This window comes from Cetorhinus maximus, chromosome 6, assembly GCF_964194155.1.
Source record: "Cetorhinus maximus chromosome 6, sCetMax3.hap1.1, whole genome shotgun sequence".
NCBI classification, from domain to species: domain Eukaryota; kingdom Metazoa; phylum Chordata; class Chondrichthyes; order Lamniformes; family Cetorhinidae; genus Cetorhinus; species Cetorhinus maximus.
Window position 1 is genome coordinate 17,355,743 of NC_135884.1, and position 14,618 is coordinate 17,370,360.

Genomic DNA, 14,618 nt, shown 5'->3' on the forward strand with positions numbered 1-14,618 from the left:
AATGATTTGGGCTCAGCATCTTGTCGTGTAACTTCTCGTGCTTAGGTTTGAATGCAGCACAGATTTATGAGAGGCAGGTTTTCTGCCTATAGCCATAGTAAGGATCCAACTCGGGCAATCAACTGACTTGAGTGGGCACAAGTTTACTACACAAAATTTAGGATTATGCTTTTCCTTAAAACTAATAAATTTACTAAGTGAAACAAAGGTTTGGCACTCATTGGATAGTCTCATTCAGGCTATAATAATGGCTGATATGGAATTTGTACTGTTTCAGTCAGGTGTGCATTTCGAAGGTTTGAGATGCCTTGTTCAGGTAGACAAGAAATATATTTTCTCTGCTTTTGGCCTTGCTGTGTATGACCTTGGTTCATTGGTTTAAAAATGTGTATCTGCATAATGCGCTCATTATGTAGGATAAATTGTATTGACTATTATCGACAACAACAGAAAGATCACAGTTTGTTTTTTTATTGGTAAAAGTAAAACTCAAGTTCAGAGTAAATCAACAGAATCTAACACCTCTTCAGTACAACAGTGAACTTGGCTGTCTTAACTAGGTTTTTAACCAAATTACAGTAGAGTGTAACAGTCACATTTGCTGTTCAAAGCAACAATGCAGACTTAAAAAGCATATGTTCAAAGTCTATATTCAACATATAATTGGTAGGCCTCCAGTGTTAACTATGTTGTGTGAGTTACACAGAGTTAATGACATATAACCACTTTCTTTGAATAACAGCTGGAGTGTTGAGTAATTATGTTTTCCTCTCTGATGCTCTATTTTACTGGCTGGGTTAGATCTGCGATGTGCTGGTTAGGCTAAAGTTGCCCAAGTCTCACCATGTTGCAACATATTTTGTGATAGTGCCACTTTTCTCTAACATAATGACAAAGTTTGCAGATGAATACTGAGAGGGACATGCAAGAGTGGGTATCACCCATTATCTGGAGGGTGGCAAGTAGAGTAGTGTGTATGTAGAGGAAACAATACCATTTTCCAAGTTCTCCCCACAAACTTCTATCCTAAAAAGTGTCTTCTTTCTCGCACTAGCACAACGCCTTCGAAGCAGGGTCGAGGGAAACCTTCTTTTTCTCGAGTGAATTTCCATGAAGATAGTAGTGAGGATACTTCCTGTACAGAGAATGAATCCTATCCAATTGGATCAAGCAGGCACGGACATGGTGGTGAGTCCACTTTTGGAGGGGGTAAAAAAAAGTTTTAGAATTTGTCACTTAAGTTCTAAAACATTTTCCTTCTATCAAGTCATAAACACAAACGGTGCTGTCAAGCAAGGAAGATTAAAGTTTTTTCTGAATGAGGTAGGTGAAAAGGTAAAAGTGTTGTGTATTCTATCAAGTTTGACAACAGCAGTAGCACCTGACATTTTAGTAGCAGAATACATGAAAAAAAAATGTGTATGCACACATCTATGTGCACACATATGCATATGCCAGTGTATTAAATGTGCTGGATGCTATATTAGGGCATATATTTGCATAGCAATGTAGCATGCAATGAGTAAGAAAATGTAAGTTTCTATATGTAACAAAAATGGAATTTTATGAAGATTACAAAGCATTAGATCAAAGTTTGTTACAAGGCCAGAATATAATTGCAAGACAGAAAATGCAAGAAGCACACAGCAGATAAAATAGGTTAACATTTTGGATGTATACTTTCAAAAGGTTAATGCATCTTTTCTCTTTGCAGCTGCTGATGGACCTGCTTTGTGTTTCCAGCATTTTCTGCTCTTATTACAATTCTCAACAATTGCAATTTTTAAATATTTCTTTAATGTTTAATATTGATACACAGTCACAATTCACATTGGGGTTTGAATTGCTTTGGCCATTTCTGTGTATTACATGCTTTTTAACAGTACATTGCACACACTCTGCAATCAGTTTTTCCTCAGTTCTAAAGCAGAATGTATCTTTGTGCACATCTTGCTTCAGCTAACCCCACTAGCATTACATTAGTTAGTGCAATTAGGTTGGGCATCATCCTGGGAAAAATGTTGGCGGAAATATTTGCACTCTGTTCTGGTATGTAGCATTTCTCCCTCATACTGTGTAGAAGTAACCCAGATTCCAAGTGAAGGATCTTCTTTAACAAATCTTAACTTGACTTCCCATTATGGTCCTTGTATGGTATCACTGGGGAAGAAGCTTGTTCATCATAACTGTTTAACATTTTGAAAATGGGCCAGTTGGATCTTAATGGCTTTTATTTCAATGTAGTATTCCCCAATATCTTTTTGTCCAATGTGCTAATCTAAAGGACTTCAAACTATCTAAAAATGTGCTGTATTGAATGCAGATGTGAGGACATGTAGCATTTTGTGTGGCAAAACACTGATTTGGAATGGAAGATCTGAACCTTACTCATAATCCTAGTATAAAAACAAGTGACTTCAATTATCTGTAAAAACAAGTTTTCTACCTTCCACATTTAGTTAAAAAAGTTTGAATGATTCCTAAATTTCAGTTGAATTTTGAAGCAGATAAGATTCCTGCCATATGGCATGACTGCATAAAGAACTTTCTTTAATTTCTCTGTTGAATGTGCTAAATCTCTTTCTTATAAAACAGTGCGTAAGGGATTGAGCCGGTCTACAGGCTGGATGTCAGATGATGAGGACAGTCCATTGGAGTCCCTGGATTTGGTCTGGGCAAAGTGCAGGGGATACCCATCCTACCCAGCTCTGGTATGTCCTTTGACTTAGTGAATTAGGTTGCAATGGCAATCAAGAAGTTTGCCTCTGAGCTAATCCTTGCTGGTCCTTTTACAATGTGCAACTTCTGATCATTGCCATTTAATTTCTAAGTTATGAAAAATGCACAAGTCTCACCCTTTGTGCAAAATTATAAGATTTTTTAGTATATTCATTTGAGGACAGCACCTCCCATTAGCAAACAGAATGAATAAGCTGAACTTTGGTCTGTTGACCAGTGAAAGAGAAAAAAAAAGACTTGCATTTATATAGTGCCTTTCACAACCACAGGACGTCCCAAAGTACTTTTCAAAAAAAAACTTCATTGGCTGTAGTATAGTCACTGTTGTAATGTATAAATGCGGCAGTCAATTCGCAGTCAGCAACTCCCACAAATAACAATGTGATAATGACCAGATAATCTGCTTTTTGCAATGTTGATTGAGGGATGAATATTGGAAAGTCACTATATCCCTTCCCATCCTCTCTAAATCCAGTTCATATAGATAGAATAATTCCTGTTTTATAATCCACAATAAAATCTATTTCCATTTCTTCCTGCGCTATAGAATTTCTGATCCAGATGTGACTAGAATTTAAATATGTATACCTTGCTCAATTCCCCCTGATGTGGTACCATTGCACTGACGTCGCTGAACAAGGGCTCTCCATTGGTGTGGTCATTAACTTTATGATGCCACTTTATGGAACTCTGTACGAAAATATCTGCTGTGTTCAATTTGAACAACTTAAACCGTAAAACATGCTGTTAATAAGAATGAAAGGGCAACTGCTAGGTTTATAATAACCTATCAGCAGAATACACTTCCTCACTTCCCCATTATTTGGTACTGGGGCTAGTGGAAACCCAATTTAGACAGTTTTGACTCAGTATTACATTGGGAACAGAGATGGCAGTGTTGCATTATACTGACAACATTGCTGCCCAAGTCAATCAATATCCATATTGAAAACTAAACTTTCAAAATTTTCTACAATGTGCAACGAATTAAAATCATTCAGCGTAGTACGGAGTTCCATACCTTCCATTTGAGAAATGAGATTTAATGATATAGACCTTAGGAAAAATGGCATAGCCAAAATCAGGAACTTGCCACACAGAGAATCATGGGTGCAAATCCATGTCCCACCACTCTGTGGCACTGTACCTCAGTGCTCTAACATGTTGCACTGCCATTAATAAAATAGTTAAGAGTTGTCCAGGATTCCTATACAAAAACAGTGGTGGATAGACCTCAACAGAATCTAGCCACAAATATCAATGTGAAGCTGCAATTACAAAGGAATTGAGTAGAGTATACTCCTAAATGTGTGCTACTTCTTGCTGTTAGCTTCTAATGGGACAAACTCCAACTAGTGTTACATTACAGAGAACAAGTCTGATGCGAAAATTTTAAATTGCACCAATTGGTTGCTCTTACGATCCTCAGAGATCGATAACTTAAAATATTTAAATTTCCAGTGACTGACTGGAAGGATCGCATGACAAGATGTCAAGTTTTAAGACTTTTACTGCAACAAACGAACTAAAAGTAACATTGACTAAACACTGTATTTGTAGGCAACTTAAACTCGATAGAGTATAAAAAAGTTTTCCCATTTAACTTTTAAAATGACTAAAACTCCCTAGCCATGGTTATACTTTACATTGTCCCTTAAGTGGACACTATTCTACCAGAACCAGTCCAAAGCTATTCTTCGCTCCCGATGGCCTGCTTCCTTTCTCCTTTCCCAGTTGGGTAACTTTTAATCTCAGGACTGACTTTCATGGTGAGGGTTACCCTGGAGATTCCTCTCTCGCTAGGCAAATCTTCCAACCTCTTTTTCCTCTTTAACTTTTGACAACCAAGCCACGAGGCTGGTTGCTGGGCAGAATTCAGAGCATGTCACATGATCCCCTTCATTCCAACATTTTAGCCTTATTTAAAAGGGACATAAAATCCTTTTAAAAAGTTTGTATTTGTAACATTGCTGAGAAGGAAATAAATTATTTTAAACCATCTGGTATAGACCATATTAGAAAAGCACAAAGATTCTAGAGAATGTAGTTATTAAGATGCTGCTGTATATCTATATCTGCTTCCACAGATTATAGATCCGAAGATGCCTCGGGAAGGACTGTACCATCACGGTGTTCCAATCCCTGTTCCACCATTGGATGTGCTCAAACTGGGAGAACAAATGACCGTGGAAGCACGGGAACACCTCTACCTCGTTCTTTTCTTTGACAACAAGAGAACATGGTAATATTAAAGAAACTGTTCTTTCTTGTTCAGACCACAGGGTTGAATTAGATTAATTTGAGGTGCTATAGGTTCTGGGAACCAAGTTAAAATCGTCACTGAGAGTAAGGAGAGATGTTAGGAGAAGTGTACTTATCCAGAGCAAGGAAGAATTTGCCACAGGAGTAACTGAGGCAGTATGCACTGCATCTTTAAGGGAAATGTTAATAAATATTTGAAGCAGGGTACGATATAGGGAGAAATGAGACAGCAAGGTAATGGGCTTAAGTTCAGATTGCTCTAGCAAAAGGGTTTTATTCCCTTGTGGTTATTCACATCTCTAGGAACCTAAATCAGTTCAGTGGATTCTTTAATTGTGCAAGTTGTATATCATCTGTTGAATGGAGAGGGCTAAGTGAATTAAATGGCCTCTTACCTATATGTATATGTTTCCATTTACACTAATGGACCACATTTCAGCTTTGCATAAGAAGCACTTGGTGAGATGAGAGTGAACCTGTTAATCTCTAATTTCCATAGTATTTCAGAATTTAAGTCAAATAATACAATTGAAGTTTTCTTCTAAACATATAGCTATAAACTAAACCAGTTAATTATATTATCAATGTTGTACTAATATCTACCAAATAGAGTATGTTTTGAGATTGTGATCTCCATTATAAAGCTCCAATTTGTACATGGATGTTTATAGTGCACAAGGAAGCCATTTGGCCCATTGTATCTGTGCTGACTCTTTGCCATGTAAAATTCAACCCCCTAACTTTTTGCCTAGAAAATGGATCTCAGAAATTTGACTTTTACATATATTTGACTGGCAGGAGCAGGGTTAGACAGGGAAAGAGGAGATTGAAGCAGATTGTTTAGTGGAAAATAAATTTGGTTGGTGAAAATATTTACATATTTAGTTGGCCACTTGTATGCAATGCTGGTACATAATGTGTTCTTGTTACCCAGGCAATGGCTCCCTCGCACAAAACTTGTTCCTCTTGGTGTGGACCAGACCCTGGATAAAATGAAGATGTTAGAGGGGAGGAAATCAAACATCAGGAAATCGGTGCAGATTGCATATCATCGTGCCATGCAGCATCGAAGCAAGGTGCAGGGCGAACAGAGCAGCGATTCCAGTGACACTGACTGACCATAGAAATTTCATTCATTTTTTAATGTTTTATTTTTTTAAAATAAAAATGGACCTGCAGCTCAGTGATACTGAGTGTAAAATGCAGAAGACAGCACCGTCTCAAAGCACTGAATTTTAAACTATAAAGTATGGAGCAGAGACAGAACAGTGCTGGCCGCTAGACATGAGCCGATGGACAGCCGAGGGTTCTGAAAACAGGAAGCAGAGCAGCTATTCCAGCAGTACTAAATCGTGTTAAGCACGAGTCAAACCATTCTTTAAAACACAAAATTAAAGCAAGGGACAGTCATCAGATCTGGCTAAATCTAAGTCTAGATTTTTTTTATATAAAGTTGGCGAAATCAGAAGCCATATAATTCACTTTAATTAAATTCAGAGCATAAAATTAGCAATATATAGCATCGGATACTGTGAAGCCATGGATTGCCTTAACTCTTTTACTTGCTTAGAATTATGAATAAGTGATATTATGGACTCACAATTCCTGTATAAAGTCCATCTCTTATGATATTCACATTTACATTATGAAAACCCTGCTTATAAAGGACAGGTCTATACCAGAACTTAAAACTTCTCCATTACATTACTTATCCATAATTTTCAGTTGAGGAAAAATATACCCTACCAATCCAGATGACCTAAAAAAGAAAGTAAGCATGGAGAACTCTGACCAGAGGGAAATAATTACTGTCAATGGTTTTCAGGTATTAAATGGGGAGTAAAGTGACTAATATAATGAAAGTGAACAAATTCACTGCTAGACTTCAGTTCCACTTCTAAATTACATAAAGACAACTCTAATTGTTTTGGGACAGTAATTGTGATTTTACACCTGCTGCTAAATACCACACTTCAAACCATATATAATTGTAATATATACACTGCAATTTAATCAAAGTAAAAGTCCTCATTCCTCTTATAAAATTAGTTAAGACTTAAGCTTTTGAAGTTACATACCCTGACTACTCTTATCCACATTACATTCAAGTTTACAATTGCATACATTTATCTGTAACTCTGGAGTTTCTCTCACACAATCACATTTGTACATTCAGATTTAGCCTTAGGCTTGCCTGTTAAGTTGCAGCAAAAGTGTTACTGTCTGACCTTCTGCAAAACAAGTTAAGCATAGAACTCACCCAAAGATAATATGGTCTCCCTTTCAACTTTTTTTTTGTTATTTGGCTTAAATTATGCTGACAGTACTTTCTAAACTGCTGGACAGAAGTGTTTTTCTTGACAGAACAGTATGTATGAGAGTCAGTTATTGGCGCTTTACAAGCTGTTAGAGCTGCATTTTCACATTCCTGGTGTGTGAATAGTTTGCACAGGTGGGGTGATAAAATGATCACCTTCTGCATTCCTGTTCAGTCATAGTTTTACCTGCGAGTGTTTTAGTGGGGGAGGGGATGTAGAATCTGCTCAGAGAGGGCACTTTAATTAATGTGGATGATTAACTGGTTAAAGGTACCATCAGTAGGCTACATGAGTAATTGAATAAACCTCTAGGTTTAGAGTAGGAAACAACTGAGTTGGACTTTGTCTTTTTTTAAAAAAGGCTGATGAGCTTAGCAGAATTATTAGATTTAAAACTTGTGTGCATTCCAGAAAAGCCAATTACTAAGGGGATATGGAAAAGTTGTCTCCTTAATGGAACTACCTTATTTGTTGCCATGTATAACATTACATTTAAAGCAATTCACAGCCACAGCTAAGCCCAATTAGTTTTTATAGAATTTCCTTAGTATTAGGTTGTTGACAATTTCCAATAAATTTGCCACCATTTTCTGTCTGAAACAGACACCCTATTTGGTTATGGGTGAGTAATTTAACACAACCTTGTGTTGTATCAATAGCAGGCATATAAATGCTGTAGGACCTTACCAACTTCTGGCCTAATAAGAGGCCCGAAGGAGTAAGTCACCAGCACTGAGAGTGGCTAAATGGATACTAGGTACAGTATTGTGAATGGAGCATGGTGCCCTCTGTTCTCCTAAAGGCCCTGATTTAACATTGAGCATTAAGATGGCGAGTTGTGCTGAAAGTTTGCATCTGTGTTACTTCAAACAGGAATCTGTAATTGAAAGCTAAAGATTTTAGGAAGAAAGCTAGGACACTTTCCATGTATGTCTCCCTGGTGAAGGGAGGAGTACTTTCAGTGTAAAGTATTTCAATGCCCCCTCCGCCAGTGAAATGGAAAACAATTAATTAGAATATTTTATTCCGAGGGTGATCTCATTGTGGGTAAATGGACTGCTGATATGATACTGAGCCACACAAACCCAAGAAGCTGCCAATTCACTCCCAGGTCTGTGCTGATTTCAGCTTGGGTGGGAATTGAGTGAAAGGGGAATTAATTAGCCAGGGTCTCTGCTTCTGATCATAATCCAGTGACACCCCTGCTTGTGAACCCTTGTCCACTGAATCTCCACTGAAAAACGCACATGTTGAATGATGACAATATCAACTTTTTCTGGTAGTACTGAATAGACAGTCTGGACTTACCGTTAAAGTTTAGCACCTTATGGGGTTGCTGGTGTCTGTGGAACTCTACTCAGCAAGAGTTGATGCCTCCTGTAGGTGAAGCAAGCAGAAATAAAATGCATCCTTTCCAAGCGTAAATATCCCCATTTGTGTTCCTGGTAAAACAACATGATGACCTGCCCGTTTTGGCTGTTTGTGTAGGAAAAAAAAATCATATTTGGGTACCATATCCAACAGCTTTTCCTAAGCTGTGCTGTTATTGTAGACAGGGATGGTATCGTCCTGGACTGGTGTCAGTCTAACGATACTACTGAAAACTTCAGTCCTTGTCAGTATTTCTAATAATAATAGCACCTCTGATCACATTGAAATGCCGAAAGCACTTCACACTATACCCTTGAAGTACGGTAACTATGTCAGCAAACATGATATTGCTACACCAGGATTGAAATCTGAGCCTGGGAGCAACCCTGATCTCCACTCATAGCTTTTTGACAGGCACCTGCTCTTGGGAAGGAGATGTTTTAAGTTTTGTTACAGTTTTTACGAGGGTCAGAGTTCAAATAGTATTGTCCTCTCTTCCCCACCCCATCATTATTGCTGTTTAAGGAGATCAAAAGGAGAGAGTACAATCTCCATTGAGTGCTCAAATGGATTCTTATTTTGGATCATTGACTGACTAGCTTTTGAACGCTAGTTTATGTGGAAACATATTCTCAAGGAGCAGAATTCTTAGATAAAGATCCAACATAATTTTGTCCTTAAGTATTTTTCTGCAAAATAAGATCCTGAATCTCATTTTTACAAGTAAATGTTTAAAAAAAGTATGAGCTTGCTGATCTTTCAGTTGGGTTTACCATTTTTTTTCTCCAGAGCCTGATCATGAAAGCATTATATTTCATTGCATAACCCTGGATTCTAGTACTCATGCAGCTTATTGAAAGCAATGACTGAGAGGAATGTAAATGGTAAAATATCACATTATTGTGCCTAGCCTCAAGACTCCCAAAATCATGGTGGCTTTCATTAGGAGAACTGCCATCCTTGGTGAGTTGAACATAGAAATATTTGAATGCTGAAGCCACATTGTAACACATCAAAAAGTGGTATAATGTAGACTTGTACCCTTCCATACGTATGGTATGCTGTGATGGTGAAGCACCGAACAGAGGCTGGGCACTTCCTGACTTAGCATGTAGGGAACCTGCACTGACCTGCTTTTGGCTGACTTTAAATTGACATTGACAAAGGCTCAGGTTAGTTGGATTTCCACTGATTGTGATTGCGTGGAAGATCTGAGGAATGGGCTATAATACCTTACTGGAGAAAAAAATGTTCCAAATCATTTTAAATCAAATATGGGCATGCATTTTACAGACAAATACTTGAGGTTAATGCATTTGTGTGGTTGGAATATCCCTTTAAAAGAATGACATATATTCCCAAAGCTGGTAACTTTAGTGTCTGCTTTTACCGCGACTTGGTGATATCTAACTTGTCTGAAATGCCAATTGATTGACACAGGTGTTGACAGTCGAGATCAAGTTAACAAAAGTGACCATTTTAAAGGGCACAACAAATAAACCTCCAAATTATAAGAAAAGGAAAATTATAAAATTAAATCATTAATATTATCACCCATGTCAACAATGCACTTCAGCCCCTCCTGTGCCCACCAGTTGTAGAAAGCTTCAAGCATCCCAGCGGACACCGCATACTCCCTCTCTAGGGACACCCAGGCATGGACAGGGCCGCAGAAGAAAGGCAGTCAGGTGGGCCAAATGACCCCTTCAGTTAGTGATATCTGTGCTGCAACTGCATGGGGGACACATCACTGTTGGAACTTTGAAATGGAAATTACAGCCGAGAATTTATTGCTAACAGTATTAATGCATGAATGTTCAGTACATTAAAATAACATACAGCGGAATATAAAATTAAAGAAAGCATTACCTATTAGGTTCCCCTTTCAAATAGCAAAATCAGCACTGTGTTTGTTGACTGATATCACCAGCAGTAATTTCTAGCTTTTAAAGTCCATTCACATTCTTGTCCGATTCAAGCAATCAAAGTGGAGGTGTTTGTGTAATCATTGCTTTTCTTTGAGATACCTTTAGTGTGCTTTGTGAATATATGACCTAGTGTACATTCAATCTGCTAATGACCTCTGTTGAGTATGGTACAAGGCTTTATTTGATGACATTCAGTATTAACTGGTCAGTTTTTATCCTTTCTATACTGTTTAATTGAAATGACAGCCACCTGTTGGATATCTGACTAGATCTAGCAATAGGTGGATGAATGCACCATGGACAAGCCAGAACTTTTAAAGATACTCAATATGTAGACAGATCTTTAATAATGTGTCCACTAAAAAAAAAATTGCTGCATAACTTTGTCAGCTTTGATTAACAAAGTGTGTATGTTTTGTCTATAAATAAAAAAGAAATGGCCGTGAAAAATAAAGAGAAATTTTAAAAAAGCTTGCTAATAACCTAAAAAATAAATTAGCAAATCCACTTTTTTTCAAAAAAGAGGAACAGAACCAATCAAATATAGACCCTAATATATTTTCGAGTTTACTATCTGTACGTACTCAGTAACAGTTATTTCGTGTCTTGTCTTGTTGCACCATTGAATGCACAACTAAATTACAAGTCAACATCAAATGTCATGCTGAATTGTGATAGTGAACCTCCTCTATTGAAATATGTGGTTTCAATTGTAACTTTGCTCTTTAATTTCATTTGTGTTCTTTTTTCCACCCCCAACCCCTTTCTTCCTCTGCTGGGCCCACTCTGTCATGGGCCATCCTCCTGAGCATGCAGTTTGGAATTTCTCAAACCTTTAACTGAAAGCAGAAGGACACTTTTGTTTCAAGCGGGTGGGGCGTGTTTACTGGCTCATCCAAGTTGGAGTGTCTGTCACGTGTAATGGCCTTGGTATCCAACCCAAAGAGAAACAAGTTGATGGGCTTGTCTTTTGGGAGCATTTAACCCTTTTGGTATTGGGGTAGCATTCAGTGCTTCAACTGCTGAGCTTCTCCTTCCATGTTTGTTTCTAATCACTCACTGTTTATTAGACCAAATTGGAACACACAAATAATAATTCTCATCATAAATAATAATTTACCCAAGTTTTAAGTTAGGTTAAGTAAACTAAGCCAGTTTTCCATGCAGCCCAGTTCTTGTTTCTCTTTTCTAATTCTTCAAGGACATTTTGTGGAGATGGGTTTTGGATGATTTGAAGTTCAAATTAGTTTGACGAACAAATAAAGGATTCTATTTGCTTAGTAATGATTGCATCTCAACAGATACATAGCAATTTAGACTCTCAGTTGTCATTAGGAAATTGGATTGTTCAAGGTGTTTCAGCTAAAGTAATCTTTGAGCCCATGCAGCAATGAAACTCCATGTGTGCAATATTTCTATACTACATAGTCTATGACATGAATCCCCAAGTTATTTAAAATCATTCCAGAGTACACCTGGAAGGACCGTCTGTTAAATGAACAGGTGCCACAGTGAAGTTTTTAATACTTTTAATTTACTTCAGGGATTTTTCATTTTCTCACATGATTGAGTTTACTATTTGCTTTCCTGAAACATGCTAGCTCACAGCAACAGCAGGAAAATTGTAAGGTAGCAAAATACTCAAGACGATTGGCACTGGTTAGAATCTGTGGAATTGGGCAGTGATTCAGAACACTAGGCTCTATGGCACTAATGTTCAGTTTAGTTTGACAGCTCAACCATTTCCTATTGAAACAGTGTCATACATACTTTACAGCTGACCACAGCTAACCCCTGAGTTTAACAAGATGACTCACCTTGGGTAAGAAGGAATAGTTTGATTATTTGTCTTACAGAATAAATTTGTATATTTTAAAGAAAAATGAAATAATCCATTTCTTTTAATTGTTCCCATCTATTTTAAAACATTTTTGATAACTCGTTTTTCACGTTGTGTATCTAACTCTTTTTATTAGTTTTTGTTTTTTTCTCTGTATAAGTGCTGCTAATATAAGTGTGATATTAGATCTGCAAACAAGAGAAGGACCACGAGTGTTGCTATGCAGCCTGTCTCTAAAGCTATGTTGATGTTTCCTTTCTCGTGGAATCTGGATAGGATATTCTCCCAAGTGTCCATTTTGGAATTCCATGGTTAACAGAATTTTACAGTAAGGATTTACAAATCCTTATTAAATCAAAGTAGTGGGTTCCACTTGCAGACTTGAGTAGAATGTTGTGTTTGCTTGCTGCTTATGGATAAATACAAACCCTTAGCCGCCAAAACATTATTTTACGCATTTAAAAGTTTTTAAAAAGGAATGGTTTAGAGGGATAAGACTGCTGAGCATGTTTTGTCTCTACATGAGACTGTTTAGTGTGGTAAGTGGTTCAAGGGAGAATAATCAAGATCAGATGATCAATGGAAGAATGAGGGGACATTCTGAACAACTTTCTAAGGTCATTAAGTGTATTGGAAGGGAGTTACAATTGTCTTTAACAATCAAGAGAAGTAGTTTCAGTACAAAGACATCCTGCTCCCCTGTACAGCTTGTCTTTGTAATGGAGTTGTCATAGCCATTAGTACCCAGCAGGAAGGTTAGTTCTTAAATAGGAAGCTCCATTTTAAAGGTAAACCTGTACAGAAAGACAAAATCTCAATCGTTCTTCCCTCAAAAATAGCCATTTACTTTTAACATTAATGGTTCACTTTTAATGTTTAAGTGAATTGGCAGAATTGCTGTGTACTCTTGCCATTCTTGATCTGGAAATGCTTATGCCTGTCATTTTGCAAGATAGAAAAATGGTTATCTTTTTCCCCCTACCACATTTCTTTACCCTTTAAAAAGCCCTCCCCCCAACAAGCATACAAGAGCACTTTTCTGCATGAAGGTTCAGACAGTCTGATGCAACACCTCTTTGAGCAAACTCTAAACCATCAACAAAGTGTGATATTTTGCAGCATCCCTCATTACATTTGCATCAGGTCTAAAATTACATTTAAATTGTAATATTGAATAATATTGAAGCCTGAAAATTTGTTGGGTAGACTCTCCCCTCCGAAATGGAGATATATTTTTTTTAATGTAATTTGCTTTCCAAAAGGAGAAGAAACATTTAAAAAAACAAACCCTCTGGTCTTTTACACACAGGACATGGGTACCAAAATTGGTGGTTCATTGGTGGAGAACAAGGACACCAAACAGTGCAATGCAGAAGGAAGTTGTCTACCTGGAAAACGCATTTTATATAAAAGCTCTGTCTGTTAACAGGTGAACATGAATCGATGGCTCAGTCAGCTCAAAGTTATGCCCTAGGCAAATCCATTGTAAATAATGTACATTGTTATGTTAAGGATTTTTAAATTATTTTTTGTTTGTAAACATCTCTTGACATTTCTAGGCTTTCAGCGAAAACACTTCTTTGAGTACATTAAAATGGACATCATGAAATCTTTTCTAAATTTTTGCAGGTAATTCTAGTGGTCAGCAAACTGATGTGGTGTGATAGCAGAAGCACCATTTTAAACAAGTACATTTAGAATCAACTGTACTACAAACCCTTTCATACTTTGGGCTGGGAGCACAGTACTCCAATCCAGCAAAAAAAAGACTAGATACTCCTTTAATTTCTAGAATGTTTTTTCAGTTTGTATTTATTTTGGAAGAAAAAAATCTATCTGATTCTTAGGAAAATAAATAAATGGCTATTTGAAAACTTGTGTCACCTGCTTTACATTATTCAAACTTTTCCCAACCCCTACCTCATCCTAACCTAAGACGAAAAGGAAGACGGATGACAACAGGTCTGAACTAGTGCATATCCGATGAGGGAGAATTAACATTGGGTGCCTGGTACTATTTTGAATGGGTTCAAGAGCAGAGGGACCTGGGAGTGCATATTCACAAATCCTTGAAGATGGCAGGGCAAGTTGATAAGGCGATTAGGAAAGCATGTAGGATATTTGGCTTTGCAAATGGGGGCATTGAATACAAAAAAAGGA

The 14,618-nt window shown here is 37.3% G+C and overlaps 1 protein-coding gene and 1 long non-coding RNA gene across 4 annotated transcripts in view; one reads left to right on the forward strand and one right to left on the reverse strand.

Moving 5' to 3' along the window:
• Positions 1-14,332, forward strand: part of LOC144681576 (peregrin-like) — a 39,734-nt gene extending 25,402 nt beyond the window's left edge. For both annotated transcript variants that reach the window (XM_078543283.1, XM_078543284.1), the window contains 5 exons: positions 1,055-1,188; positions 2,596-2,711; positions 4,827-4,981; positions 5,936-6,077; positions 13,768-14,332. In XM_078543283.1, coding sequence (XP_078399409.1) covers positions 1,055-1,188; positions 2,596-2,711; positions 4,827-4,981; positions 5,936-6,077; positions 13,768-13,884 — 664 coding nt within the window. In that variant the 3' untranslated portion in view covers positions 13,885-14,332. The remainder of the gene's footprint in view (positions 1-1,054; positions 1,189-2,595; positions 2,712-4,826; positions 4,982-5,935; positions 6,078-13,767) is intronic.
• Positions 456-5,987, reverse strand: LOC144681577 (uncharacterized). Of its 2 annotated transcripts, none has more exons than XR_013576800.1 (2): positions 5,932-5,987; positions 456-1,153 (listed from the first exon to the last, which is right to left on the reverse strand). It is a non-coding gene; the product is annotated as an uncharacterized LOC144681577 (long non-coding RNA). The 2 variants fall into 2 exon arrangements; XR_013576799.1 differs by having other exon boundaries at positions 5,879-5,987.
• Positions 14,333-14,618: the final 286 nt, after the last annotated feature.